At 39.9% G+C, this 27,238-nt stretch overlaps 2 protein-coding genes across 5 annotated transcripts in view; both read left to right on the top strand.

Annotated features, from left to right (window-relative positions):
• Positions 1 to 8,765, top strand: part of AHCTF1 (AT-hook containing transcription factor 1) — a 93,012-nt gene extending 84,247 nt beyond the window's left edge. For 3 of the 4 annotated variants that reach the window (XM_019032568.4, XM_019032555.4, XM_055374026.2), the window contains exons 34-36: positions 4,197 to 4,330; positions 5,354 to 5,436; positions 7,132 to 8,765. In XM_019032568.4, coding sequence (XP_018888113.4) covers positions 4,197 to 4,330; positions 5,354 to 5,436; positions 7,132 to 7,324 — 410 coding nt within the window. In that variant the 3' untranslated portion in view covers positions 7,325 to 8,765. The remainder of the gene's footprint in view (positions 1 to 4,196; positions 4,331 to 5,353; positions 5,437 to 7,131) is intronic. The other variant, XM_019032576.4, reaches the window with a different exon arrangement.
• Positions 8,544 to 27,238, top strand: part of LOC101149556 (kinesin-like protein KIF28P) — a 71,481-nt gene continuing 52,786 nt past the window's right edge. The window contains 3 exon segments of the mRNA XM_031015372.3: positions 8,544 to 8,603; positions 16,082 to 16,276; positions 25,256 to 25,459. Coding sequence (XP_030871232.2) covers positions 8,544 to 8,603; positions 16,082 to 16,276; positions 25,256 to 25,459 — 459 coding nt within the window.

Below are 27,238 nucleotides of genomic sequence, written 5' to 3' on the forward strand. Positions count from 1 at the left end.
TCTCCCCATAACAATTGATCATTTGTCCTAAAAATGATTTGTAGCTATAGGGGATCCTCCTCTCCCCTCGTCACTCAGAAAATTTTTAATTGGATCTTCGATTTTGGTAGTGTAACTTAATTTCTTCACAGTGTTAGAAAAGTGTGGTTAGACCTATGTTTTGCATGGAGGAGAATGAAATGACAGAATGTGTGATATTTTAGCCAACTTTTTTTAAGTTCATTTTATTAAGGTTTTATTAAAAAGTTAAAATGAAAAACATTTTATTGGCAGGGAGTGGCAGGAAGTCATTAACATAACTTATACACTCCTCAGGACCTGGAGGAATATAGTAACCACCAAAAGTGAGAGTTATTTTGTTAGAGCTTAGCAAACATCTCAGTAATTCTGATTTTTGTCATCTTTACCTATTTTTCATTTCTGTACCTACTAATTTTAACTTTTTTCTGTTAAACTAAAAATACCTGCAACAACATGGCCAAAAAAACCCCATCTCTACAAAAAGTACAAAAATTAGCCAGACCTGGTGGCATGGGCTTGTGGTCCCAGCTACTTGGGAGGCTGAGGCAGGAGGATCTCTTGAGCCTGAGAGTTTGAGGCTGCAGTGAGCCATGATTGTGTGCCCCTGCACTCCAGCCTGGGCAACAGAGCAAGACCACGTCTCAAAACAAAAACAATACATGCCTACTTACTGAAAACTCTAAAATAGAAGTATGTAATCCAGCCATCGAAAGAATCACCATTCACATTTTCCTGTATATCGTTCCAGATACATATGTATGGTTGGTTTTTAAAAACCTGCAGTTTATGTACGTGCATATATTCTGCTTTTGTCCCCCTACTTATTTCATGAGCATTTTCAGTTCCTTTTTTTTTTTTTTTTTTTTTGAGATGGAATTTGGCTGTTGTTACCCAGGCTGGAGTGCAATGGTGCGATCTTGGCTCACTGCAACCTCCGCCTCCTGAGTTCAAACAGTTCTCCTGCCTCAGCCTCCCCAGTAGCTGGGATTACAGGTGCCTGCCACCACGCCTGGGTCATTTTTTTGTATTTTTAGTAGAGACAGGGTTTCGCCATGTTGGCCAAGCTAGTCTCAAACTCCTGACCTCAGATAATCCACCCGCCTTGGCCTCCCAAAGTGCTGGGATTATAGGCATGAGCCACTGTGCCCAGCCTTCAGTTAATCTTAAATATTCTTCAAAATCCAACCAGCCTGGCAACTTAGTGGGACCCCATCTCTACAAAAGAAAAATTTTTAATGATTTGGTCATATGGTGGCTGCACCTGTAGTCCCAGCTACTTGGGAGGCTGAGGTGTGAGGATGGCTTGAGCCCGGGAGGTTGAGGTTGCAGTGAGCCATCACACCACTGTGCTCCAGACCAGGTGACAGATTGAGATCCTGTCACCTCCCCACCCCCATCCCCCCAAAAAATATATATATGTATATGTATATATATTTCAAAATCTTAAATGTAATATTTCTTTTTTTTTCATACTGGCATTTCATCTCACAAATGTGCCACAGATTGTTTAAACCCTCTTCTGTTGGGTATTTGAATTGCTTTCAGATTTTTTAATATTAAAAATAGGCACCTTCTAGAATGAGATGATGGGATTGGAAGGGATAAGAAACTTGGGATTGAGATCTCTCATTTCTGCCACTTACTAGCTGGGCAGAAAATCATTTAACCTTTATGAGCCTTGTTTCCTCCTCCTAGAATGAATGGTAGTGCATACCTTACAGGGGTTGTTGTGAGTATTCACTACTTTAACAAAGCAATGACCACTCTAGGACATAGCTTCCTGTCTTCCTCTGCCCTTTATACTGTTACCATACTTTCTGTCCCTTGTGCCTATTTATATTGTAAACTTCGTTTTTACATAGGGTGCAGGTGCCGAGAAGACTGGGTATATGCTATATGATTGGAAGGCTAGAGGTGGCCCTTTGTTTTATTGAAACATAGCGAAGAAATTATCTTAGAATTTTGTGTTTTACTAAATGAATATGAAACTTCACATTTCATACAGCAAATATTAAGAAGGGCCTGCTATATACCTAAGGCCATACTAGATACATGACATTCATATATCGTTTGATTCCCACTTCAACCCAGTAAAGTGTAGGTACTTTTACTTCCTTCTGTCCTCATTGAGGAAACTGAAGTTCATTGAGACTGTGCACTCACATCACCCAGGGAATAAGATGTGTTGTTCTAGAGCTACTACTGCTACTACTGGCTGGTAAGAGCCAATTGTTAAATATCCAAGAACTTGTAACCCAGCCATGGTTTGCATTGGCCACAGGAGGCACATTTATACCTTAGAAATCAGCAAATGCTGCAAATCAGAGCTCTCTTTGAATTTCCAGAGTCATTTGCTAGGACACAGTTGGGTTTGAACCTAGGTCTTTTGAACTCCTTAATCCTCAAAACAAGAGATGGGTAAAGAATTGACATACACTCAAGAAAGTCTCATCTGTGCTATAATAGAAGCACATGGAAAAAATGGTGGAGGCTATTTTTACATGTGATAGTATATTTTTGTATTTCCTTGTATATTTGAAATGGAGTAGGAAAGCTTAGGTGAAGATTATGAAAAGTGAAATAAATTGTTTTTTCAGGTAGCCTAGAAGAGAGTTATAGAATGTATAATTTTCGTAGAAATATTTTTGTTCATCTGTTTCTTGAAGCCAAGAGAGAGACTACCAGTAGACCTAGCCATTGCCATTTCTGCCATTTACAAGCTGGGAGCAGAGATTATATATTTCTGATATCTGATATCAACTCTATTTTTCTTTTTTTAAGAATCATATGCTTATATATACACCTACTGTGTACCCACAAAAAACATTTTTATATATACACCTACTGTGTACCCACAGAAAACATTTTTATATATACACCTACTGTGTACCCACAAAAAACATTTTTTTAAAGAATCATGCTCGAAAAGCAGAATTTGATAGAACTCTTGACTATCCCAGTAGCTGAAATAACATGAACTGTGATTTTATTTCAAGGGTTTGTAAATGATATTCTTGAAATAACAAATGCAAACATCTGTAGAGCACTTACCACCTACCCTGCCACACATTGTTCTACTTCTTTCATCCTCAGAACAACTTTGAGATAGATGCTATTATTAACCCTATTTTATAGAAACTGATGCACAGACAGCTTTAAGTTACTTGATTCTGGTCTCACAGTAAGTCCAGAAGCTGGGATTTACTCCGGCAGACTGGTTAAACTGAACCGTGCTCGTCTGTAATTATATTGATAATTGCTTTTAATATGGGGGCCCTATAGTTTAAAAAAAAAAAAGTCTGTGTGGTAAATGCTTTTAATTCCTTATTTTAAACCAATTGTTGTTTAAACCATTTTTATTTTTCTATGGAATATCTTCCTGTTAGCTTTTCACTCTGTTACCCAGGCTGGAGTGCAGTGGCACAATCATGGCTCACTGTAGCCTCAGCTTCCCAGGCTCAGGTGATCCTCCTGCCTCAGCCTCCCACGTAGCTGACACCACAGGCGTGCACCACCACATTGGCTAATCTTTTAAAATTTTTTTGTAGAGACAGGGCTCTCACTTTGTTGATCAGGCTAGTCTTGAACTCCTGGCCTTAAGCCGTCCTCCTACCTCAGCCTCCCAAAGTGCTGGAATTAGAATTGTGAGCCACTGCACCTGGCACTTTCTCCTTTTGTGGAGATGAACTTTTCTGTTCCTTTGGCTGGAACAAGTGGTTCAAAATGAGGTGGCTAGAAAGAGTTTCTCTTTTTTGAAAATAAAAAACCTACTTTGTAAATAACGTCTCTGCAATAGCAGTAGTTACGGCACAGACTAGCTCAGGTTACATATAGGGTTAATGCTTTCCCTCCCCAGAATGCTTGAGGAGCAGTACGGATTAAAAGAATTAGACTAAACAGTTCTGTACCTGCTTTCATGGCCTGTCTTTATATTGTAGCACGTTTTAGTTTGAAGCATTCAATAGTCCTACACATTTGGCTTACCCAAATGATGCTGGGATTTTTCTGTCGTTTCTCTGCCAACATGGATACTTAGGTTGCAATACTAATGGTTTCCAGGTTTGGGGACGTTTGCATCTTTCTAAAATACATAATTTGTTCCAGGTTTTTATTGTGTTTATATATATGCACACATATATAAAGATACAGATACAGTTTTTTCAACTTTTTTTTAGCTAAAAAAATAGAGGTTCCTGCACAGCTGAAAGAATTAGTTTCGGATTTATCTTCTCAGTTTGTCATCTCACCTCCTGCTTTAAGGAGCAGACAAAAAAACGCATCCAATAAGAACAAGCTTGAAGATGAACTGGTAAGAAATGCGTGATTTTATTTGTATGTTTGTTAAAACATACTTTTTTTTTTTAACAAATGTTTTAATAAAATTATTTTATTTAAATTTTAATGATTTTAAATTTTGTTTATTATTTAAATAAATGTCTTAAAGATAACAGTCATGCATACCAAAAGCCAAAAATGGTCGTATCCACCCCTTTGGAGGTCTCCTACCTTTAAGACACATCTGTGGTATGCTACTGATCATATTTTACCAGCAGTTAACAGTTTAAATTACCTGTTTGTGGAAGGGTTTTTAAATTCTAGTGTCCATCAGAATTACCTGGGTGTTTTTTAAAGAAATAGTTGAGGGATTGAGTGCGAGTCCCTTAAGTTTATAAATGTTAATTCATAAGCATTTATTGAATTATCTGCCATGAGTCTGCTACTCTGCAAGGGCAAATTACACAAGAATAATTCAGGCAAATTCCTTGTCTGTCAGGCACCTACAGTTCAACTGAGATACACAGTTTCATTGAAGAGATGACAACAATTACTTCAAATACTTTATAGACCGAGGTTAGAGGAGACAGGCATTCCTCCCAACAGAGTAAATGGCAGACACAAAGGCTCAGAGCATGGCAATGGCAGGCAGATGAGGAGTGTTCATTGTGAATAGCCATGTGTGTATTACAGGTAGTCTCTATGAAAAATGAAATGTGGGTGGGAAACAATAGTCTCTGGTTGTCTACTTCTTAGAAAGTGAGAGCCTGGATATGGACAAAGGGAGTGGGTACAGAAGGGCAGTAGACAGTGGAAACATTCAAAAATAAAACTGATCATAACTTGCAGATTAGTTGAATTGTAGGAATGAGGAATAAAGAACAGGCCTACATAACTAAGGTTTCTACTAAAAAGTATGAGAAAAGGAGTCAATTTTGCATTTGGCGAGTTTGAATTCATCAGCAGTGTTTGGCTATAGTATTCCTTGTCTCAGGATAGAAGTTTTAAAATTGGATTCGTGTTTAATACTTAACCTTTTAAAATGTTTAACCCATAGAAAGATGATGCACAATCAGTAGAAACTGTGGGAAAGCCAAAAGCGAAACGAATCAGGACGTCAAAAACAAAACAAGCAAGCAAGTATGACTTTCTGTTCTGTTCTTGATTGATTGATTGATTGAGACAGTCTCGCTCTGTCCCCACCCTACTATCCTCCTTTTATTATTTTATTTTATTTTTATTTATTTTTCTTGAGACAGAGTCTCGGTCTGTCGCCAAGGCTGGAGTGCAGTGGTGTGATTTCGGCTCACTGCAACCTCTGCCCTCCCAGGTTCAGGTGATTCTCACGCCTCAGCCTCCCTAGTAGCTGGGACTACAGGTGCCCACCACCACACCTGGCTAATTTTTGTATTTGTAGTAGAGACGGCATTTTATCATGCTGGCCAGGCTGGTCTCAAACTCCTGGTCTCAAGTGATCTGCCTGCCTTGGCCTCCCATAGTGCTTGGATGACAGGTGTGAGCCACTGCGCCCAGCCTTGTTCTGTAATTTTTATCCATTTGTTTCTCAAAATTAGATTTGAGAAGACCCTTAATTTTACGAAAAGGAAATTAAGCTCATCAGAAAAGATTCTCGGGCATTTACAAGCACTGGCTCCCTGGCATTGTTAGATTTCACTGCTGAAGGTGGATTTCTTTATATATTAATAGCATGAAAGCCCAGTCCTTTTAAAAGGAACATGGGAGGTCGGGCGTGGTGGCTCACGCCTGTAATCCCAGCACTTTGGGAGGCCGAGGTGGGTGGATCACGAGTCAAGAGTTCAAGACCAGCCTGGCCAAGATGGTGAAACCCTGTCTCTACTGAAAAAAAAAAAAAAAAAAAAATTAGCTGGGCGTGGTGGTGGGTGCCTGTAGTCCCAGCTACTCTGGAGGCTGAGGCAGAATCACTTGAACCCAGGAGGCGGAGGTTGCAGTGAGCCAAGATCACGCCACTGCACTCCAGCCTGGGTGACAGACCGAGACTCTGTCTCAAAAAAATAGATAAATAAAAATAAAATAATAAAAGGAGGATGGTAGGGTGGGGGCAGTTTAGTTCCCAATGGATATTTCTGGTTTTTGCAGAAAAAGTAGGAAAGGGAAGTGGGATGGTTTACCTCTTTGTCAGGAAAGTTAGGTAACTATTAGTAAAAAACAATTATACACTTTAAAATCCTGCAATTATTTTACAGAAAGTACTAAAACTGCATGCATGGGAAGATCACTCCGTTTCAGATGTATTTGTTACACAGTATCTTGTTTATGCTGTGCTTAGTAGGCATGGTTGAATTCAATAAAAGCACACGTCAATGCATTTTATTTAAGACACTATGGCTAATACCACTGTTTACATATAAACTGGCGTATCTATGTGAGAAACAAGTTTGTGAAATTCTGTGCATCTTTGCTAATTGCTGTGTTTGATCATTGACATTTCTGACATGCCACATGGGCCTGCGGGGCTGTCATCCCCTGGGCTGACAACTGGTACTCGGCCCGTCCTTGTAATCCAGCAGTATTTTTTCATACATTTGAAACATTTAGAGGAAAATTCAGTAATTGAATAATTGTTTGTAAATATTCTGATCGAAAATGAAAAAATTCCCCTTAATGAAACCTGAACTCTGCTTCTGATTAGCTTATATGACTTAAAGCTTCACTTCAGTTCTCTTGAAACCATTACATCTTTTATAAAATGAAAGCACTAAGCAGTCCCTAAGGTTTTTCTCAACATGTTGGGAAGCCAATTTTATTTTATAGCATAATGTGTTTATTCTTACTTGATCACATCTTTTTTTTCAGAAACACAGAAAAAGAAAGTGCTTGGTCACCTCCTTCCATAGAAATTCGGCTGATTTCCCCCTTGGCTAGCCCAGCTGACGGAGTCAAGAGCAAACCAAGAAAAACTACAGAAGTGACAGGAGCAGGTCTTGGAAGGAACAGAAAGAAACTGTCTTCCTATCCAAAGCAAATTTTACGCAGAAAAATGCTGTAATTTCTTGGGAAGTTTTTAATGTACACCTATTTGTAAAGTCATCAGAATAGTGTGGATTATTAAATATCTAGTTTGGAAGAAAATAATTTATATAAATTATTGTAAATTTTTATGTAAACAGAAGGTCTTCAATAAGTAAAGTAACTCCATATGGAGTGATTGTTTCAGTCCAGGCAATTTTTCTATTTTATATTAAGACTTCATACATTTATATATGTAAATATGGCTTATTAATGGAATGTTAAATAAAATGTATACTTCACAGTCGTTTGTGTCTTGGATTTTTGAAAGGGAGGGGATATCTGTTTAAATAGTTTTATATGCGCATTGGTCTCATTTTCTCTATAATTAAAATACTAGACCAGTCTTAAAATGGGGATGATTGAAGTATTGATATTTCTTTTTACAGTTACTATTTTATAATTTATGCACTTTGATTCTGTGATTCAGATTTCTAATCATAAAATGTATTTTTTTGTTTTTGGCTGTTACTATGTTAAAATTGAATTATGGGCATGTAATTTTGCCATCTTTGTAGTTTCACAAATTTTGTGTAATCTACCTCAAATGAATAATCCAAGTATTGGTTAACTATAATGTTGGCATCTCTTATTCGGCAAGCTTAAAGGCTCTTTAAAGTCTTAATTAGTCAAAGACTAATCCAGGTTAGATTGACCGGTTCACTGCTCACTTGCAACCTTATCAAAGGGTTTGACAAAGGGAAATGTAAAATAAATCTGTTTATGGATATTGAGTGCATCTTGTATGTGCCTAATATTGATAGGATGAGATGTCTGAACAAATTTTTATAATATTGCTGTGAAGGAGCTTGCTACTGAACCACAGAAATCCCTTAATATTCATGTTTTAAAACTGGCAAATTCTCACAGGACCTCAGGCACAGATTATTGAGGTTGGGAGAGAGTGAGTAGATGTAGAAAAGGAGAAAAACAACACACGCCCTGTTCTCTACAGTACAACTGTGTGCAATTAAGCAATGGTACTTGATGTAGGCTCTAACACTCATCAATAAATAAGTGTTGTAAAATAATTTATAACAGGTAATCGATAGTGTGTAATGAATGGACTGTTAATAATTATCTAGAAACGAACTGCTTTCGTGGGCTAAGCTTTTAATATTTTAATGTGAAGCATATGCAGTGTGCTTTCTGCATTTATTTTTCTACCAAATAATACAGATAATGAGAAATTGGTAAAAATGCCTACGCCAAGTGTTGACAGTGTGAAAGTAGCGGTGCGAGTGCGGCCTTTTAGTCAGGTTAGTGATGGATGTTACGCTGCCTTGTTGAAAATTTCACTGACTTTGATTTTATTACTTTTTTAATGATAGTTATCAAACTTGTATTTAAGCTGCTTGTCATTTATGGAATATTGAACTTATTTAAATGAACTTGTTAAATGAATAAAGAGCTAAACATAATTCAGTAAACAATTTTATTCCTTTGTGCAAGTAGCACAATAAACATGGATGCAACGTATGTCAAGTTAATACTTTTTTAAACCAATGCAATTTGGTGAATATAGATGTGTGGTACCTGTTTTTAATAAATGTACTTTTTTTCCCCCCTCTGTGAATGTAGATCATAAGCAAATTGCCTGTTCTAAATGAACTTTACATATATTTTAAATGAATGTATGTACTTACGTATAAATGTCTTTATATAGCTTGAATAAAAACTGCTCATTAAAATGTGTTGCTACAACATTTTAGGATAGCGCATGAATGATATTCTCGGACCTTGTAGCAACCATGTATCTGATGATCAAAGCATTGGTTACACTAAGGTGCTTAGTATCATAGTAGTAAGGTAAACCATACTCAGATACTTAGTATCATAGTAAGGTAAATGATATACTCAGAAAGATACTTAGTATCATAGTAGTAAGGTAAACAATGTACTCAGATACTTAGTATCATAGTAAGGTAAATGATATACTCAGAAAGATACTTAGTATTATAGTAAGGTAAACAATGTACTCAGAAAGATACTTAGTATCATAGTAAGGTAAATGATATACTCAGAGTATCATAGTAAGGTAAACAAGATACTCAGAAAGACAGTATTGTAGTAAGGGAAACAATACTCAGATACTTAGTATCATAGTAGTAAGGGAAACAATATACTCAGATCAAGTACAGTTAATTCTGCCTGGATCTTGAAGGCTTCCTAGATGTAGATGATAGAAGCATTTGAGAGGACTATAAAGGCTTTGTCAAAGGTCGATCAAGACTTGCTTGACAGAACAACATGCAAAGACCTGGTCCTGAATAAATGGGCTACAATGGATTTACCTTATATGAGGTCTTCCCCCGCCCCGCCCCGCCCACTTCTACAACTTGCTGCTTTTACCATTATCAATATTACTTTGTACATCTTCAGTTGGTATCAGTTCTGTCTGTCCTGTGCCTCTGTATTTATCTATATTGTGGAAAGTATTTCAACAGCTGGGCACAGCTATGTAATTATGTAACTCCAGTTTCATGTATAAGTAGGTAACTTTAAGTGTAGCTGCTATTTAAGGCTTTTAAAGTAGCATGGCTTCTAAGGCAACTGATCAAAAAATGCCAAAGAATGAATTTGTGACCAGTATATTAACTACTTTGGCCCAACCAGACCTTCAACAACAATGCAAATGGTTATTCCTGCGGTCGTTTTCACTGGCCTCTGATGCTGCCAGGATGAGTTAACTGCAAATAAGGATTTGTAGGGTTAGGCACTAAAACAGTCATGTATTTACAGAACCTTTAGGTTCCCTTTACAAAAAGATTGCATTTTATTCAAGTTCACCACCAAAGTTGCCAGACTAGAATAGTCTAAGCAAGGAGTAAGAAGGATGGATTCGGGAGATAGCTTGAAGGTACAGTGAGTGCTTGCTCTGTACCCACAGGGGCTATGTTCTAAGGCCCCCAGTGAATTCCTGAAACCACAGGTAGAACCTAACCCTATATATACATTTTTTCTTGTACGTACATACCTATGATACTGTATAAATGAATCACAGACTCTCGTACTTCGGGGCATGATTAAGTCACATAAGGGCACAAGCAGTGCAGTGCCACCACACTCATCTGGTAACCAAGATGGTTACTAAGCGGCTCTACATGGATATGCTAGATAAGGATGATTCGCGTCCAGGCAGGACAGTGGGATGGCGTGAGATTTTCACACGCTTCTCAGACTGGTTGCACAATTTAAAACACAAGTTGTTTATTTCTGGAATTTTCCATTTCGTATTTTCATATTCTGGTTGACTGCTGCTAACATACCACAGAAAGTGAAACTGCAGACAAGGGGGGAACCACTGTAGACAGTTACAGATCATCCTGCCTAGACAACTGCAGTACCTCCTACATGAACTTGCCAGCCCCGATCCATTCTTTACCTAGCAGCAAGAGAAAAATACTAGTATCATGGAGCTCTCTGCTCAAAACCTTTCAGTTTATTAAAAATAAAATTTTGCAGTTTACAGGGCCTAGGTGACCTGGACACTGCCTAATTTTCTAACTCCATATCTAGTGCTTATGTTCATTGTGGGATCAGAGAACCTACTTTATAGCACTTTCATGATAAGAAGCAATATATTGCTGGGTACAGTGGCTCACACCTGTAATCTCAGCACATTGGGAGGCTGAGTTCAAGACCAGCCTGGCCAACATGGTGAAACCCCGTCTCTACTAAAAATACAAGAATTAGCCAGGTATGGTCACGCACGCTTGTAGTCCCAGCTACTTGGGAGGCTGAGACACGAGAATTGCTTTAATCCGGGAGGCAGAGGCTGCAGTGAGCTGAGACTGTGCCACTGCACTCCAGCCTGGGTAACAGAGTGAGACTCCGTCTCCAGAAAAAAAAAAAAAAAAAAAATTTGCTCAGCATTTTCTACAAAGAAGTCAGGTGGGTTCTCCTAGGGATTGCACTGGATCTGTATGTTAGTTTGGTGAATACTGCCTTCCAAATGACCTTAAGTCTTCTGATCCACGAACATAGGATGTTTTTTCAGTCTCTGGTTTCTTAGTTTCTTTCAACAAAGTCATATAGCGGGCCCGGCGCGGTGGCTCACGCCTGTAATCCCAGCACTTTCGGAGGCTGAGGCGGGCAGATCACGAGGTCAGGAGATTGAGACCATCCTGGCTAACACGGTGAAACTCCGTCTCTACTAAAAATACAAAAGATTAGCCAGGCGTGGTGGTGGGTGCCTGTAGTCCCAGCTGCTCAGGAGGCTGAGGCAGGAGAATGGTGTGAACCCCGGAGGCGGAGCTTGCAGTGAGCTGAGATCACGCCACTGCACTCCCAGCCTGGGCGACAGGGCGAGATTGTCTCACAAAAAAAAAAAAAAAAAAAAAAAAAAAAAAAAAAAGTCATATCGATTTCAGAGTATGGTTTGTACTTCTTTCATTAAATGTATTCCTATTTTATCATTATTTATTTATTTATTTTTGAGACAGTTTTTCACTCTTGTTGCCCAGGCTAGAGTGCTGTGGCATAATCTCAGCTCACTGCAACCTCCACCTCCCAGGTTCAAGCGATTCTCCTGCTTCAGCCTCCCAAGTAGCTGGGATTACAGGCACCCTCCACCGTGCCCGGCTAATTTTTTTGTTTGTATTTTTAATAGAGACAGGGTTTCACCATGTTGGTCAGGCTGGTCTCGAACCCCTGACCTCAGGTGGTCCACCCACCTTGGCCTCCCAAAGTGCTGGGGTTACAGGCGTGAGCCCCTGCACCTGGCCTTATATTTTTATTTTTTATTTTTGTGGGTACCCACAAAATTATGTAACTGCCTTACAGTTAAAGGGGGGCACGCCACACCATGCAGAGCCACACGGGGAAGTACCAAGAACAGGCAAAACAAAGGAGAGAACAGGACTTAGAGCCTTTGCCGTAGTTTCTGCAGGAAGGAATGGGCAAGGCAGTGGAGACAAGTTTGACAAGTTTAGGATTGGATAGTATGAATAATTTTGGTGGACTCTGACCTTTAAGAGTGGTCTTTAGTTGTTTAGTACCTGGCCTTGGGGGTGATTTAGAGCAGGGGAAGTACTGGCTTGGTGTATAGGAGTTAGATAGAGGAGGTAGTTGGGGATACGGGCTTTGATTGGTGTATAGGAGTTAGATAGAGGAAGTAGTTGGGGATATGGGCTTTGACTGCTGTATAGGAGTTAGAGGAGGTAGTTGGGGATATGGGCTTTGATTGGTGTACAGGAGTTAGACAGAGGAGGTAGTGGGGATATGGGCTTTGATTGGTTGGTTTGCACATGAAAGGCAAGTTGTTTGCTATCTCTAAGAATCTGATAGCCTTGGTGAGCTGCAGGACGTCAAACCATCATAAAGTATAGATCTCCATAGGATGCCATAGTGAATAGTGCTATGTTTTCCTGAGGAGATATAAGACTTAGCTACTCGGCCGGGCGCGGTGGCTCACGCCTGTAATCCCAGCACTTTGGGAGGCCGAGATGGGTGGATCACAAGGTCAGGAGATCGAGACCATCCTGGCTAACACGGTGAAACCTCGTCTCTACCAAAAATACAAAAAAATTAGTTGGGCATGGTGGTGAGTGCCTGTAGTCCCAGCTACTTGGGAGGCTGAGACAGGAGAATGGCGTGAACCCAGGAGGCGGAGCTTGCAGTGAGCTGAGGTCATGCCACTGCACTCCAGCCTGGGTGACAGAGCGAGACTCAGTCTCAAAAAAAAAAAAAAAAGATAGCTACTCATAATTATGACATAATCATGATTGGTAATGTGGGGAAGCAAATGTCTCAAAGCTTCTATACATATGTATATATTTTTTCATATATACAGAAAATTTTAAAATACGATTAATACAATAATTTCCGTTGTTGAACCAACTTTGAAGCCCTAGGATAAATTCCATTTGGTCATGCTATGCAATTCTTTTTATACGTTGCTGGATTTAGTTTCATAGTATTTTGTTGAGGATTTTTGCATGCATAGTCATAAGAGATCATGGTTTGTAATTGTGTCTTTTCTTTTCGAGACGTAGTCTCACTCTGTCACCCGGGCTGGAGTGCAGTGGCGCAGCGTCAGCTCACTGCAACCTCCACCTCCTGGGTTCAAGCAATTCTCATGCCTCAGCTTCTTGAGTAGCTGGGATTACAGGCACCCACCACCACGCCCGGCTAATTTTTGTATTTTCAGTGGAGACACAGTTTCACCATGTTGGTCAGGCTGGTCTCGAACTCCTGACCTCATGATCCGCCTTCCTCGGCCTCCCAAAGTGCTGGGATTACACGTGTGAGCCACCGTGCCCGGCATGTAGTTTTTTGTTTGTTTTTGTTTTTCTGAGACAGAGTCTCACTCTGTTGCCCAGGCTGGAGTGCAGTGGCGCAATCTTGGCTCACTGCAAGCTCTGCCTCCTGGGTTCAGGCCATTCTCCTGCCTCAGCCTCCCAAGTAACTGGGACTAAAGGCACCTGCCACCATGCCTGGCTAATTTTTTCTATTTTTGGTAGAGATGGGGTTTCACCATGTTAGCCAGGATGGTCTCAATCTCTTGACCTCGTGATCCACCCGCCTCGGCCTCCCAAAGTGCTGGGATTACAGGCGTGAGCCACCGCGCCCAGCCAGCATTTCTGCTTCTATGTCTTCCCTTGTTCTGGGTCTATTTAGATTTTTTTCTTGAGTCAATTTCTGTTATTTCTGCCTTTGTAGGAATTTATTTCATCGAAGTTATCTAATTTGTTGGTATTTATTTGTTCAAAGTATTCCTTTATAATCCTTTCTTTAATCATAGTTTTCTTTCATTCTGTGAATATATTCATAATGACTACTTTAAAAGTATTTTTCTGATAAATCCTGCATCTGCTCACTCTGTTTTTGTTACCTGTTTCTTCCTCAGTGTATGGATCACACTTTCCTGTTACTTTGCGTGCCTCCTAATTTTTTCTTAGAAACTGGACATTGTAGATATATTGTAGCAGCTCCTAGCTCTGCGTCTCCTCTGTGGATTGTTACTTTCATTTGCCAGTTTGTTTAGTGACTGGCTGAATTATTTTAGTAGTCTATTATGTCCCCCAGCCCCCACCATTGTTCCTTAGGGAAGCACAGTTTTGGGTCTGCCCCAGTCACGCTGGGAGAACAATGGTTTTGGTAGGGCCCCCTTCCTGTCTTTCCTTGCCCATGCCCAGCTGTTAAACTTCACTATTTGCTGACTGATTATTGTTTTCAACAACGTCCTGGGGTATAAATTGCTTTACAAATGAATCCGATCAAATTCTGCTTCCTTTGAAGGGAATCGTTTCTAAAACCAGTGTTTGATGTTTGATATTTTTGACCTTCCAACTGTCTTATTCTCCAGTTGGTCCCCGCTAATTAGAGGGCATACACTGTTACTTGTACTTGACTCTTTTCTCAGTTGTCTTTCATCACAACCTCCACCATTCTCGAGGGCATCCTTAGGCTTGAACTTCCCCAATCTGTTACAAATGAAGTCAGTTCCTTTAGGAAGAGATGTTAGGCACCGTGGGTTGTATGGCCTAATTATCCCCCAGGCAAAATCTCTAAGCCAGAGCTCTGGAATTGGATGTGTGAACAATAGTCAATTGCTCTTCAGATGACACACCTGCTCTAGGAGCTGAGTCCTCAGTGGAGGTGGGGTCCTAGCCTAAGGTCCTCTCAGCTTGTCTCTCCTGGTGTTGAACCCTCTCAGGACCCAGGGCAAAAGTGGTAAGTACTCCAGTAAGCTCAGCATGCTGCAACCAAAATAGAGCCTCCATTCCTCGAGTGAGAGCTGGGTGTGAAAGGGAGACCCCCAATTAACCTGACACTTGGCCTCACTAACAGGTAGAGAGAGGCAGAATGAGAAATGCTAATATCTCGATCTTCCTGGGAAGAAAGTCCTCCAGCTGCGATCTGGAGCAGAGACAGAACCCTGTGTTACTGGCTCTAGCTGTCCAGAGTGGAATCTCCACCTTCCTGAGCTGGCAGGGAAAGGAAAGGAATGATCTTGCTTCAAATACCACAAACTCTTTTCTTACCAAATTTTAGTACATTTTCTTGATTAGATGCTTTTTTTTTTTCTTTTTGAGACAGTCTCACTCTGTCGCCCAGGCTGGAGTACCGTGGTGCAATCTCAGCTCACTACAGCCTCCACCTCCCAAGTTCAAGCGATTCTTATGCCGCAGCCTCCTGAGTAGCTGGGATTACAGGCACCTGCCACCACACACAGATAATATTTGTATTTTTAGTAGAGACGGGGTTTCACCATGTTGGCCAGGCTGGTCTCAAACTCCTGACCTCAAGTCATCCGCCCGCCTTAGCCTCCCAAAGTGCTGGGACTACAGGTGTGAGCCACTGCACCCGGCCATGAATAGATGTTTCTTCATGTGCTGTTTGTCCTTAGGACCATTAAAAAGTGTTTTTTTTCTTCATTTTCATTTTTTAATGGATAATTTTTCACTAGTTTTACTGGGGAGTTCACCAGTTATGCAGGAAGTCAGTCTCTCCACTACTGTAGTTATTGTTATTAGTATACCTGGGTGTCAGAGAGCCAGCTCTTCTCAGAAAGTTAATGTGACTAGAGACAAGCCTTTCAAAAATTCCGAGGGAGTACAGGAACCACTGCTTGTCATAATCCTGCTAAAAGTAACACAATTAGAGAACAAACCGAGGGAAGGGTAAGTTCTTGGCTTAATTTCTTACTAGGTATAAAGACTTGCAAAACAATGAACTTGGATAACAAAGAGAAACTGGAATGATTGACTCCGAATTTGTAATTTGACTGTAGACAGAGAAGAATTCTGGGAGCAAATGTGTGATTTCCACGCATTCCAGAACTACCACCACTACACAGGACCCTAAGAATCCAGAGCATGTGAAGACATTTACTTTTGACCTGGCATATTGGTCTCACAATGGATTTCAAAGGGATAAGGATGGTGTCCTTATTTCAGCTGATCCTAGTCGTAAATTTGCAGGCCAGGTAAGTTGCTTTAAAACACAGCTTCAATGCCAGTTTTTTGTTGTTTTGTTTTTGATGATGTGTTCACAGTGTGAAAGTACAATAATTTTATGCAAGCATAAATATATGCTTCCATATGAGAATTTCACTTTAAATTTACTCCTTTTCTATGCTGAACGTGAGGTCCAAAAATACAGCTATTGCCTAAGTAATTTTTAGATACTCAAATCAGTTCATTTGCCAATGTATTGACACACTGAAAAAGGTATGACAGTCAAGTCAATTATATTTTGCTTCCTTGAGATAAGCAAAATAAGCAAACTGTATGAGGCGCTTAGCATCTGAGAACTTCTGTTTCAATGAACATTTATCATGCGCCATGCACTGTTCTGCCTGAAAGTTGCCACACTTTGGTTTGGGGAGACAGGAAAAAAGTACACTCAGATGTTACAGGCTCTGTGATAAGATGTATGGGATACAGTGGGGTACAAAGGTGAGGTGGTCATTCAATCTAGACAGGATATTTGGTGAATGGTTTAATAAAGGGTATGATGTTTAGGCTGAGTTTTGACAGACAAGGAGAAACAGTCAGAAAAAGTTATGGGGAGGAAATGAACAGAGCCTCAGTGACATGTGGGACAATCTTACTCTACATGTAATTGGAGTCACAGAAAGAATGGGAGGGGTGTGTGCGCAAAAAATCCTTGAAGGAATGATGGCCGAAATTTTCCCAAATTTGGTGGAAGCTATAAACCCACAGGTCTAAGAAGAGCAATAAGTCCTAAGTAGAATAAGGAAAATCACAGTAAGTCTCATTTTAATTAAATTGCTCTAATCCAGTGATAAAATTAAAACAAGTGAGAAAAGATGGAGGAACAACAAGAATGACCGCAGATAGATTGTCAGAACTATGTGAGCTAGAACACAATGGAGAGACTTACGAGCTGAAAGCAATTCTCAACCTTGGGCAAGAGCAGTGGTTCATGCCTGCAATACCAGCACTTTGAAAGGCCGAGGCAGGTAGATCGTTTGAAGTCAGGAGTTCAAGACTAGCCTGGCCAACATGGTGAAACCCCTTCTCTCCTAAAAATACAAAACAAAACTAGCTGGGCATGGTGGCACATGCCTGTTATCCCAGCTACTAGGGAGGCTGAGGCAGGAGAGTCACTTGAACCCAGGAGATGGAGGTTGCAGTGAGCTGAGATCACACCACTGCGCTCTAGCCTGGGTGACAGAATGAGACTCCATCTCAAAAAAAAAAAAAAAAAAAAAAAAAGAAATTCTCAACCTAGAACACTGTGCCCAAGAAAATTTTTTTCTAATTTTGAATCTTTCAGAAAGATCACTGATTGTCAAAGCAAGAATAATAAATTCTGTTGGGATTCAAAACAAATACAGAAATAAAATATGACAACACCAAAAAAAATGAGACAGCTACCAGAAGTATATTGTTTGAAGGTTTTGCATTATAGAGGAAGTAATATAATATTTGAAAATAAAATATTTTAAAGAAATCTATTGTGACCCTAGAGCACAGGGTTTGTTTTATTACAAACACAGGGTGATGTTTTATTAACATCAGTTAATAAAAACATTAAAAATCCATTACTAGTAAACATACATAATATAAAAATATTTTTATGAAAAGTAATTTTCTTTTTTATTATTTATTGATTTATTTATTTTGAGATGGAGTCTCACTCTGTCACCCAGGCTGGAGTGCAGTGGCACAGTCTCGGCTCACTGCAACTTCTGCCTCCCAGGTTCAAGCGATTCTCCTGCCTCAGCCTCCCAAGTAGCTGGAATTACAGGTGTATGCCACCACACCCGGCTAATTTTTGTATTTTAGTAGAGATGGGATTTCACCATGTTGGCCAGGCTGGTCTCGAACTCCTGACCTCAAGTCATCTGCCCGCCTCAGCTCCCAAAAGAGCTGGGATTACAGGTGTGAGCCATCACGCCCGATCTATTTTTATTTTTCTTTAGAGATGAGCTCTTGCTCTGTTGCCCAGCCTGGTCTCGAACTCCTAGGCTCAAATGATCCTTCTGCCTCTGCCTCCCAAAGTGCTGGGATCTTACGTGTGAAACACCATGTCAGGCCAAAAAATAGTACTCGAGCCGACACTGAAGAGAATGGCACTGCTTTCCATTTTTTGAAATCTCTGTAATGTCTGACTTCATGAAAGAGCTTGATTCTCTGCCCTGCATGTCATCTATAAAATCACGTTACATAGCCTCTGGCAAACCCCACTGCACACGTTACTCCACTCTACGCTCATGAGAGGATGAGAATGAAAAAAGCAAACATTAGTACGATCACAAAAGGAAGTGTCACTTTACAAACACCCTGAAAAGATCTCACAGACCCTGGAATGCATTGTGTGAACTGATGCCCTAGAGCAATCAATACAAAATAAATAAATAAAACAAGTATAACTAACTGATGAGTCAAGTGTGGGGAAACGGAACTATAAAACATTCTTTACCCCTCTTATCCTGCCATGTTTGGGATTTAGACACAGAGGAGATGGGATAAGTAGAATACAAATAGCAAGACAGTAGATTTAATGCCAATAATTTATATCAATTATTATATAAAACATAAATAGTCTAAACATGACCAATTAAAAAGCAAAGATCATCAGATAAGATAGAAAAAGCAGGATCCAACTATATCTGTCTACAAAATGTGTGTGTGGGTTGGGGGTGGTATAGGTGCTTCTGTATCACAGGATTTTTAAAAACCCGGTTTACATATTTTTTAAAAAAAGCATGCAAACACTAACAAAAAAAACTAGAGGCTACATTTACATCACATTGCATAGGCTTCAGAACAAGAAATATTTAATAATGAGGAAAGAATTCGTTAAGGAGACATAGCCAGCCTGAATGGGTATGTACCTAAAAAATGAGCTTTAAAGTAAACAAACAAAAATAGAAACAGAAAAATAGACAAATCTACAACTGTATTTAGTGATTTCAACACTCCTATCTCAGTAATTGACAAAACTGTCATATTATAGAAGAGCAGAATAATATCAACCTAATTGACAATTATATCATAAAACATGTCAACCACTTCCCACCCAACCACAGCACACACATTCTTTCTTTGTAAGTACACACAGAACATTCATCATGATAGACAGTATTTCAGATCATAAAACTCGCCTTAATAAATGTGAGTGTAAGAGGACTGAAATTGGCTGGGCATGGTGGTGTGTGGCTATAATCCTAGCACCTCGGGCGGCCAAGACAGGTGGATCGCCGGAGCCCAGGAGTTTGAGACCAGCCTGGATAACATGACAAAAAACCGTCTCTGCTAAAAATACAATTAGCTGGGCATGGTGGTGCGCGCCTGTGGTCCCAGCTACTTTGGAAGCTGAGGTGGGAGGATCACTTGAGCCCAGGAAGTCAAGGCTGCAGTGAGCCGTGATTGCACCACTGCACTCCAGCCTGGGCAATAAGAGTGAGATCCTGTTTCAAAAAAAAAAAAAAAAAGATTGAAATCATATGAAGTATGTTTTCTGACCACACTGGAGTTAAACTAGAAGAAAAATATTTGGGAAATTCACAAGCATTTGGAAAATAGCAGACTTCTAAATAATCCATTGGTTAAAGAAAAAACCACTAGGGAAATTAGAAAACATTTTTTTTTTTAACTGAATGAAAATCAAAACACTACTTACAAGGAAGAGGCCAGAGAAACAGTATTACAAAAAATAAAAAATAAGTTTAAAAAAATGTTTAAAAGACAAAAAAAAAGGCAACTCAAGACACCTGTCAAAATGTGTAGAACAAGCATGGAGTATGCAGTCAGAATAGACAAATATATACACACACACATATACACACACATACACACACACCTATACACACACAGATACACACACATATACACAAATATACACACACATATACACCCACAAATATACACACACACATATACACACAAATATACACACACATGTACACAAATATACACACAGATAACACACATATACACACAAATATACACAGATACACACACAAATATACACACAGATACACACACGTATACACACAGATACACACACATACACATACATGCATATACACACAAATATACACACACATACATATACACACATACACACAAATACACATACACACTACACATGCACACATATACACACGTACACACACATATACACACACACATACACACATATACACATAAACACACACACAGAATACATATGCACACACATACACACAAACACATATACACACATACATGTATACAGACAAATACATACACAGACATACATGTACATATATACAAATATACATATACACACAAATACACACACCCATATACACACACACACACATATATACACACATATATTTTCATATGTGGGACGCATGTAAATGGAGCTGGGGGATGTTTTCTAGCAGTCAAGCTTACATTAGAGAATAATCATCTCAAATTGGCATTGTAATCTTCCAGTTAAGAATTTAAAAAGAGAGCAAATTAAACATAAAACAAGCAGCAGAAGAAAAAAGATAAAAGTGATAATTAATGAAATGAAAAACAGTAAAACAATAGAGAAAAAACACTGAAACCTAAAGCTGGTTCTTTGAAAACATCCATAAAATTGATAAGCCAAATACCAAGAGCATAAGTGATCCCAGGGACATTAAAAGAACGAGAAGCCTGGGTGGGTCACAACTGCAATCCCAGCACTTTGGGAGGCTGAGGCTGGAGACTGCTTGAGGCCAGGAGCTTGAGGCCAGCCTGGGCAAATCTCCCTTTTTTAAAAAGAGTGATTAAAAATATTTTGAACAACTTAATGCCAATACATTCAACAACAAATGGACACAAGCTACTGAAGTTCATGCAAAGAAATAGATGACTCAAATAGTCCTGTATCTATTAAATAAATTGAATTTGTAACTAAAAACCTCACAAAGAAACTCCATTTCCAGGTATCTTTGTTGGTGAATTCTACCAAAGAAAGAAATAAAAAAAAAATGCAGATCATAGTAAACACTTCCCATTTCATTTTACAAAGCCAGTATTCCAACAAGAGCAGCCAAAGATATTACAAAAACACTATAGACCATTGTCTTTCATGAACACAGACACAAAAATTATTATCAAAGTTTCAGCAAACACAATCGAGTCAAATATCAGGTGGGCCTTAATATATTACTGTCACTATCAATCAAGCCCAATCACTATCAAGTGGGCCCTTTCCTGGGAATGTAAAATTGTTTTCACATTTAAAGTTCATGATCTAGAATAGAATATAGGAGAAAAAATATGATCGGCTGCAAAAAGAATGACAAAGTTTAACCCTCAATCATAAAAATCTCAACAAACTTGAAATGAGAGGAAGTTTCCTAGAAATAGAATTTGCCTGGAAAGCAGCTTCCATCATGTTTGATGGTGAAGCAGGTGTTCTCCATAGGACGGCAGGCAAGCCAAGGATGTCTATTCCCGTCACTGCTATACAACATTCACTACAAGTTCTAGCCAGGGCAAAGACCATTGGTAGGAAATAAGAAATATGCCGATTGAGAAGAAGTAGGCTGGGCAGGTGGCTCACGCCTTTGGGAGGCCAAGGCAGGAGGATCACTTGAGGTCAGGAGTTCAAGACCAGCAGCCTGACCAACATGGTGAAACCCTGTCTCTACCAAAAAATACAAAAATTAGCCGGGCATGGTGGTGCACACCTGCAATGCCAGCTACTTAGGAGACTGAGGTAGGAGAATCACTTGACCTGGGGAAGCAGAGGCTGCAGCAATCTGAGATCACACCACTGCACTCCAGCCTGGACAAGTGTGAGACCTTATCTCAAAAAATAAAAGAAAAAGAAGGCTGGGCACGATGGCTCATGCCTGTAATCCCAGCACTTTGGAAGGCCGAGGCAGACGGATCACCTGAGGTCAGGAGTTCAAGACCAGCCTGGCCAACATGATGAAACCTGTCTCTACTAAAATTACAAAAAAAAAAAAAAAAAATTAACTGGGCTTGGTGGTGGGTGCCTGTAATCCCAGCTACTTGGGAGGCTAAGGTAAGAGAATCACTTGAGCCCAGGAGGAAGAGGTTACAGTAAGCTGAGATCGCATCACTGCATTCCAGCCTGGGCGACAGAGGGAGACTCCGTCTCAAAAAAAAAAAAAAAAAAAAAAAAAAAGAAAAGAAAAGAAAGAAAAAAGAAAAAGAAGTAAAACCATTTGCAGATGACATGAATCCTGCTGAGGCAGAAGGATCACTTGAGGCCAGGAGTCCAAGACCCCAGTGGGCTATAAGCGCACCTGTGAATGGCACCTGCAGTCCAGCTTGGGCCACATAGTGAGACCTTATCTCCAAAAATAAAATAAAAAATAAAAATCCTAAGTGCTCTACAAAACAAAAAAGCTACTACAGTTAGTAACTGTGTTTAGAAAAGTCAATATACAGAAAGCAATATTATTTCTCTAAACTACAATAGTGATGAACAATTGGAAAATGAAATTTTTAAAAATATGAACAATAGTATCAAAAACATGAAACACTTTAACGATAAATTTAGCAAAATATGTGCAAAAACTGAGCATTGAACACTATAAAACATTACTGAAAGGAAGATTTAAATAAATAAGAAGACAATATTATTCAGAAGTCAAATTGATCAACAAATTCAAAGCAATCCCAATCAAAACCCCAGCAGGCATTTTTGGTAGAAATTGATACACTATTTCAATAATTTACATGGAATTGTAAAAAGGACTCAGAATGGCCAAAATTATTTTGGAAGAGAATGAAGTTGGAGAACGTAAAACCCACCGCAAAGCTACAGTAATCAAGATAGCGTGGTATTGGTTTTTTATTATTTATTTATTTTTGAGAGGGAGTTTCCCTCTTGTAGCCCAGGCTGGAGTGCAATGGCGTGATCTCAGCTCCCTGCAACTTCAGCCTCCAGGGTTCAAGTGATTCTCCTGCCTCAACCTCCCGAGCAGCTGGGATTACAGGCATGTGTCACCATGCCTGGCTAATTTTTGTATTTTTAGTAGAGATGGGGTTTCCTCATGTTGACCAGCCTGGTCTCGAACTCCTGACCTCAGGTGATCTGTCTGCCTCAACCTCCCAAAGTGCTGGGTTACAGGTATGAGCCAGCACACCTGGCCTGGTATTGGTTTAAAGATAGACATATGGATCAATGGAACAGAATAGAGTGTCCAGAAATAGACCCTCATACATATCATCAACTGATTCTCTACAAAGGTGCTGTAATGGGTTGAATAGTGACCCCCCAAAATTCACGTCCATCTAGAACTTCAGAATGGGGCCCTATGTGCAAACAGCATCTTGGCAGATGAGGCCATACTGGATTTGAGGGAGCCCTAAGTCCAATCCTTATAGGGAGGAGGAAATTTGGACACTCAGACATGGGGAACCATGTGGCAGAGGACACCAAGTGGAGCAAAGCAGCAGCGAGTGGAGGAGCCCTGAGCACCACCGGGAGCCACCAGAAGCTAGGGAGAGGCAAGGGAGGCTTCTTCTCTAGAGGCTTCTGAGGCAGCGTGGCCATGCCAACACCTGGGGTTTGTTTTGTTTTTTGAGACAGAGTCTCCCTCTGTTGCCCAGGCTGGAGTACAGTGGTGCAATCTCGGCTCACTGCAACCTCCGCCTCCCAGGTCCAAGTGATTCTCCTGTCTCGGCCTCCTGAGTAGCAGAGATTATAGGCACCTGCCACCACACCTGGCTAATTTTTTGTATTTTAGTAGAGATGGGGGTTTCACCATGCTGGCCAGTCTGGTTTCGAACTCCTGACCTCAGGTGATCCACCACCTTGGCCTGCCAAAGTGCTGGGATTACAGGCAAGAGCCACCGCGCCTGGCCCGTATTACTTGTTTAAAGTTTTCAATCCATAAAAATTAAGCACACACACAAAATGTTTTCCCAAATCTCCAATAGCACTGAGAAAACAAAACAGCAAAACTAGTTACTTTTACTTGGCAGGCATGTGTTAGGTTTAGCACACAGCTTCTACGGTACAGTCAACATCTGTTACACAAATATATTTCTTCTGGTAAAAGTACAGTCACAGTGTTCTGGGAAACCACTGGTGAGACTCCACATTTTAAAGTCTAGAGCTCCCCTAACCCTTTTGGTGGAATAATTTTTATCCCTTTCTCAAATATTACATGAACGTTGGTTATTGTCTATTGTCCTCATGTAAATCACACTATGTTGGTATGTGCATTTTCCCCAGAAACATGAAATAAATTATACAAATGTATATATTGTAACAAATGGAATAATGCTTAGTGCTTTACCTTTGCTATTAGAGAGTAGGAAGAAATATACACTTTGAAACAGCCTCAAATAAGATAACTATTGCGGTCTATGGTCACAGCCCAGATGATAAAAGGAGGCAGACCACATCCCCTCTCTTTCAGCAACTGTGGGCACAAACATTTCTATTTTAACCTAAAAAAGGGGGATGCACGTGTGTGTGTGTGTGTGTGTGTGTGTGTGTTCCAGAACCACTGGAAAAAGTAGAAAAAGAGAAAAGCTCACTAGCAGAGGACTAAAATCAGTGTGGCTATATTGTGATGTTATTGTTTGAGTCAACGAATAAAATAGTAGAAAATGCTTTGACTGGCTTCCCTGCCTTGACATTTTTGTCTAATTGCTTAATTTTAAAGACCTGGCCCATGTTTTGGCAAGGCTATAAACTATGCAATTTCATGACCAACGGGGATTAGCTAGTTCAGGATGTACCCGATGTGATCCATGAATGTAAATGATTAGTGTTTTCCAAACTGACAAATCCCTTTTAGTTTTACTCCACCTGTTCTAAGCCAGCATCGAGTTGCATTTCAAGCAGGTCATATGGTATGAATCGAGGTGGGATTTATGAAAGTCAGGATACTTATTCAGATTTAAGAGAACTGAGAAAGTAGGGAAGAGGAAATCTGCACGCCACTGGCCTGTGCTGAATATGCCACCTGTCATCTTTCCAGAGAGACGTCTTCCATGACCTTGCCAGGGGAGTTCTGGACAGTGCTTGGCAAGGCTATAATGCAACTCTCCTAGCCTACGGCCAAACTGGCTCTGGGAAAAGCTATTCCATTATTGGGTTTGGTGCAATCAAGGGTATTATTCCAACCGTGTATGAGAAGCTCTTTCAAGCAATTGAGAACCAGCGGAGAAATCAAGAACACCAGGTACGTATTCTCGAATCCTTTCTTTAAGGGATTGGATTTTTTCATTCTGGACCCCTTCCCCAAATGGAAGTTCTCAGCATCTCTATTTTAGGATAATGTTTGTTTTTTACACCAAAATGTTTATATGATTACAAAATCATGTTGCAGCTAAATAAGATGTTGGATTTTTCTGGTTATATGGAGGCAAATCCAAGGAAATTCACTCTGGTGTAATATTCTAGAAGCAGACATCTTAATTGCTAATGCTAACAAGGGATTATTATTGGATATTGTTATTTGGTTTATAAAACAAAACCTTAGCCGACTCACGTCTGTGGCTCCCTTTGCCACCCTCTTCTGCCAAGGCTGTGGCTCTATTCTAGTCTTAATCAACTTGTTTTTATTTCTGAAGAATATTACTTCGTTTTTAAGTTGTTTTTTTACACAGAGCATAGCCTCTTACTAGCCCTAGCGTACGAGACCCAAGACCAAATTTTAGATTCACTGAACGCTGGTGACATTTTCAAGATGGAGTCTACCATTAACATAATTAGCTTTAAAACACAACAGGAAAATGTCAGCAAATGCCTGTAAGCATAGTTCATGGTTCTGCTTTCTTAAAATGGTAGGACTGTTTAAGCTGGTGTTACGAAAACGCAATAGAGCATTATTTTTTATCTTATTTTTCTGATGTTAATGGTAACATGTTCAACTTAGAGAATTTTATATTTATAATATCACCTAACTACCATTAACATTTCAGCACCTTTCTAATATTTATTCATTTAGATTTTTATATTTATATTTTGTAGAGACTGGGGTCTTGCTATGTTGCCCAGGCTGGTCTCAAACTCCTGACCTCAAGCAATCCCTTCTCCTTGGCCTCCTAAAGCTCTCGGATTACAGACATGAGCCACTGTGCCCAGCCTCTAATTTTTAATTCAAATATTTTCAAAGGCATACAAGTCTAGTTTAAAACCTCAAATAGCCAAGAGAAAGAATATGTCCACACAAAAACTCGTACATGAATTTTCCACGGCAGCATATTTATAACAGGCCACGAAGTGGAAACAGCCCAAACACCCATCCACTGATGAACAGTTGAATAAAATTGGTCTATCCTTGCAACGGATGATTCAGCCTTAAAAAGGAATGAAATTCTAACACATTACAATGTGGACAAACCTTGGACGTGTCATTCTAAGTAAAAGAAGCCAGAGACAAAAGACCACACACTGTATGATTCCATTTGAATGAAGTTTCCAGGAGAAGCAAATCTATAGAGATAGAAAAGAAATTGGCAGCTGCTGGATGTTGTGGGGAGGGGAGGGGAGGGGAGGGGAGGGGAGGGGAGGGGAGGGGAGGGGAGGGGAGGGGACAAGGTAGAGAAAGGGGAGTAACAGTTTTGTCAGTAAACAAAATATTCTAAATTTAGGTTGTTGACAGTTTCACAGCTCTATGAATACACTAAAAACCATTGCATGGAACATTTTAAGTTGGTGAATTATATGGTATGTGAGTTATATCTCAATTAAGCTGTCAAACTTCAAATTGTTCTGAAAGTCTTATAATGGAGACCACCAGTCTCCTGCCCATCCTCTCCCCTTTCCCTCTATTCTCCAGTTACTTTCTTCAACCTTTTCACTGTTTGCCCTGGTAGCCATCTCCATATTTTAAAATAATGTTGGTTTGTCTCTTCTGCAAAAGCAATTCTGGACACTATGTACTGTCTTCCCACCGTGGTAGAAGAGAATTTAACTCAGCCACACCAATGCCCCCAGCCACAACACATCCCCCTCA

The sequence above is a fragment of the Gorilla gorilla genome, chromosome 1 (assembly GCF_029281585.2).
Source record: "Gorilla gorilla gorilla isolate KB3781 chromosome 1, NHGRI_mGorGor1-v2.1_pri, whole genome shotgun sequence".
Lineage (NCBI taxonomy): Eukaryota > Metazoa > Chordata > Mammalia > Primates > Hominidae > Gorilla > Gorilla gorilla.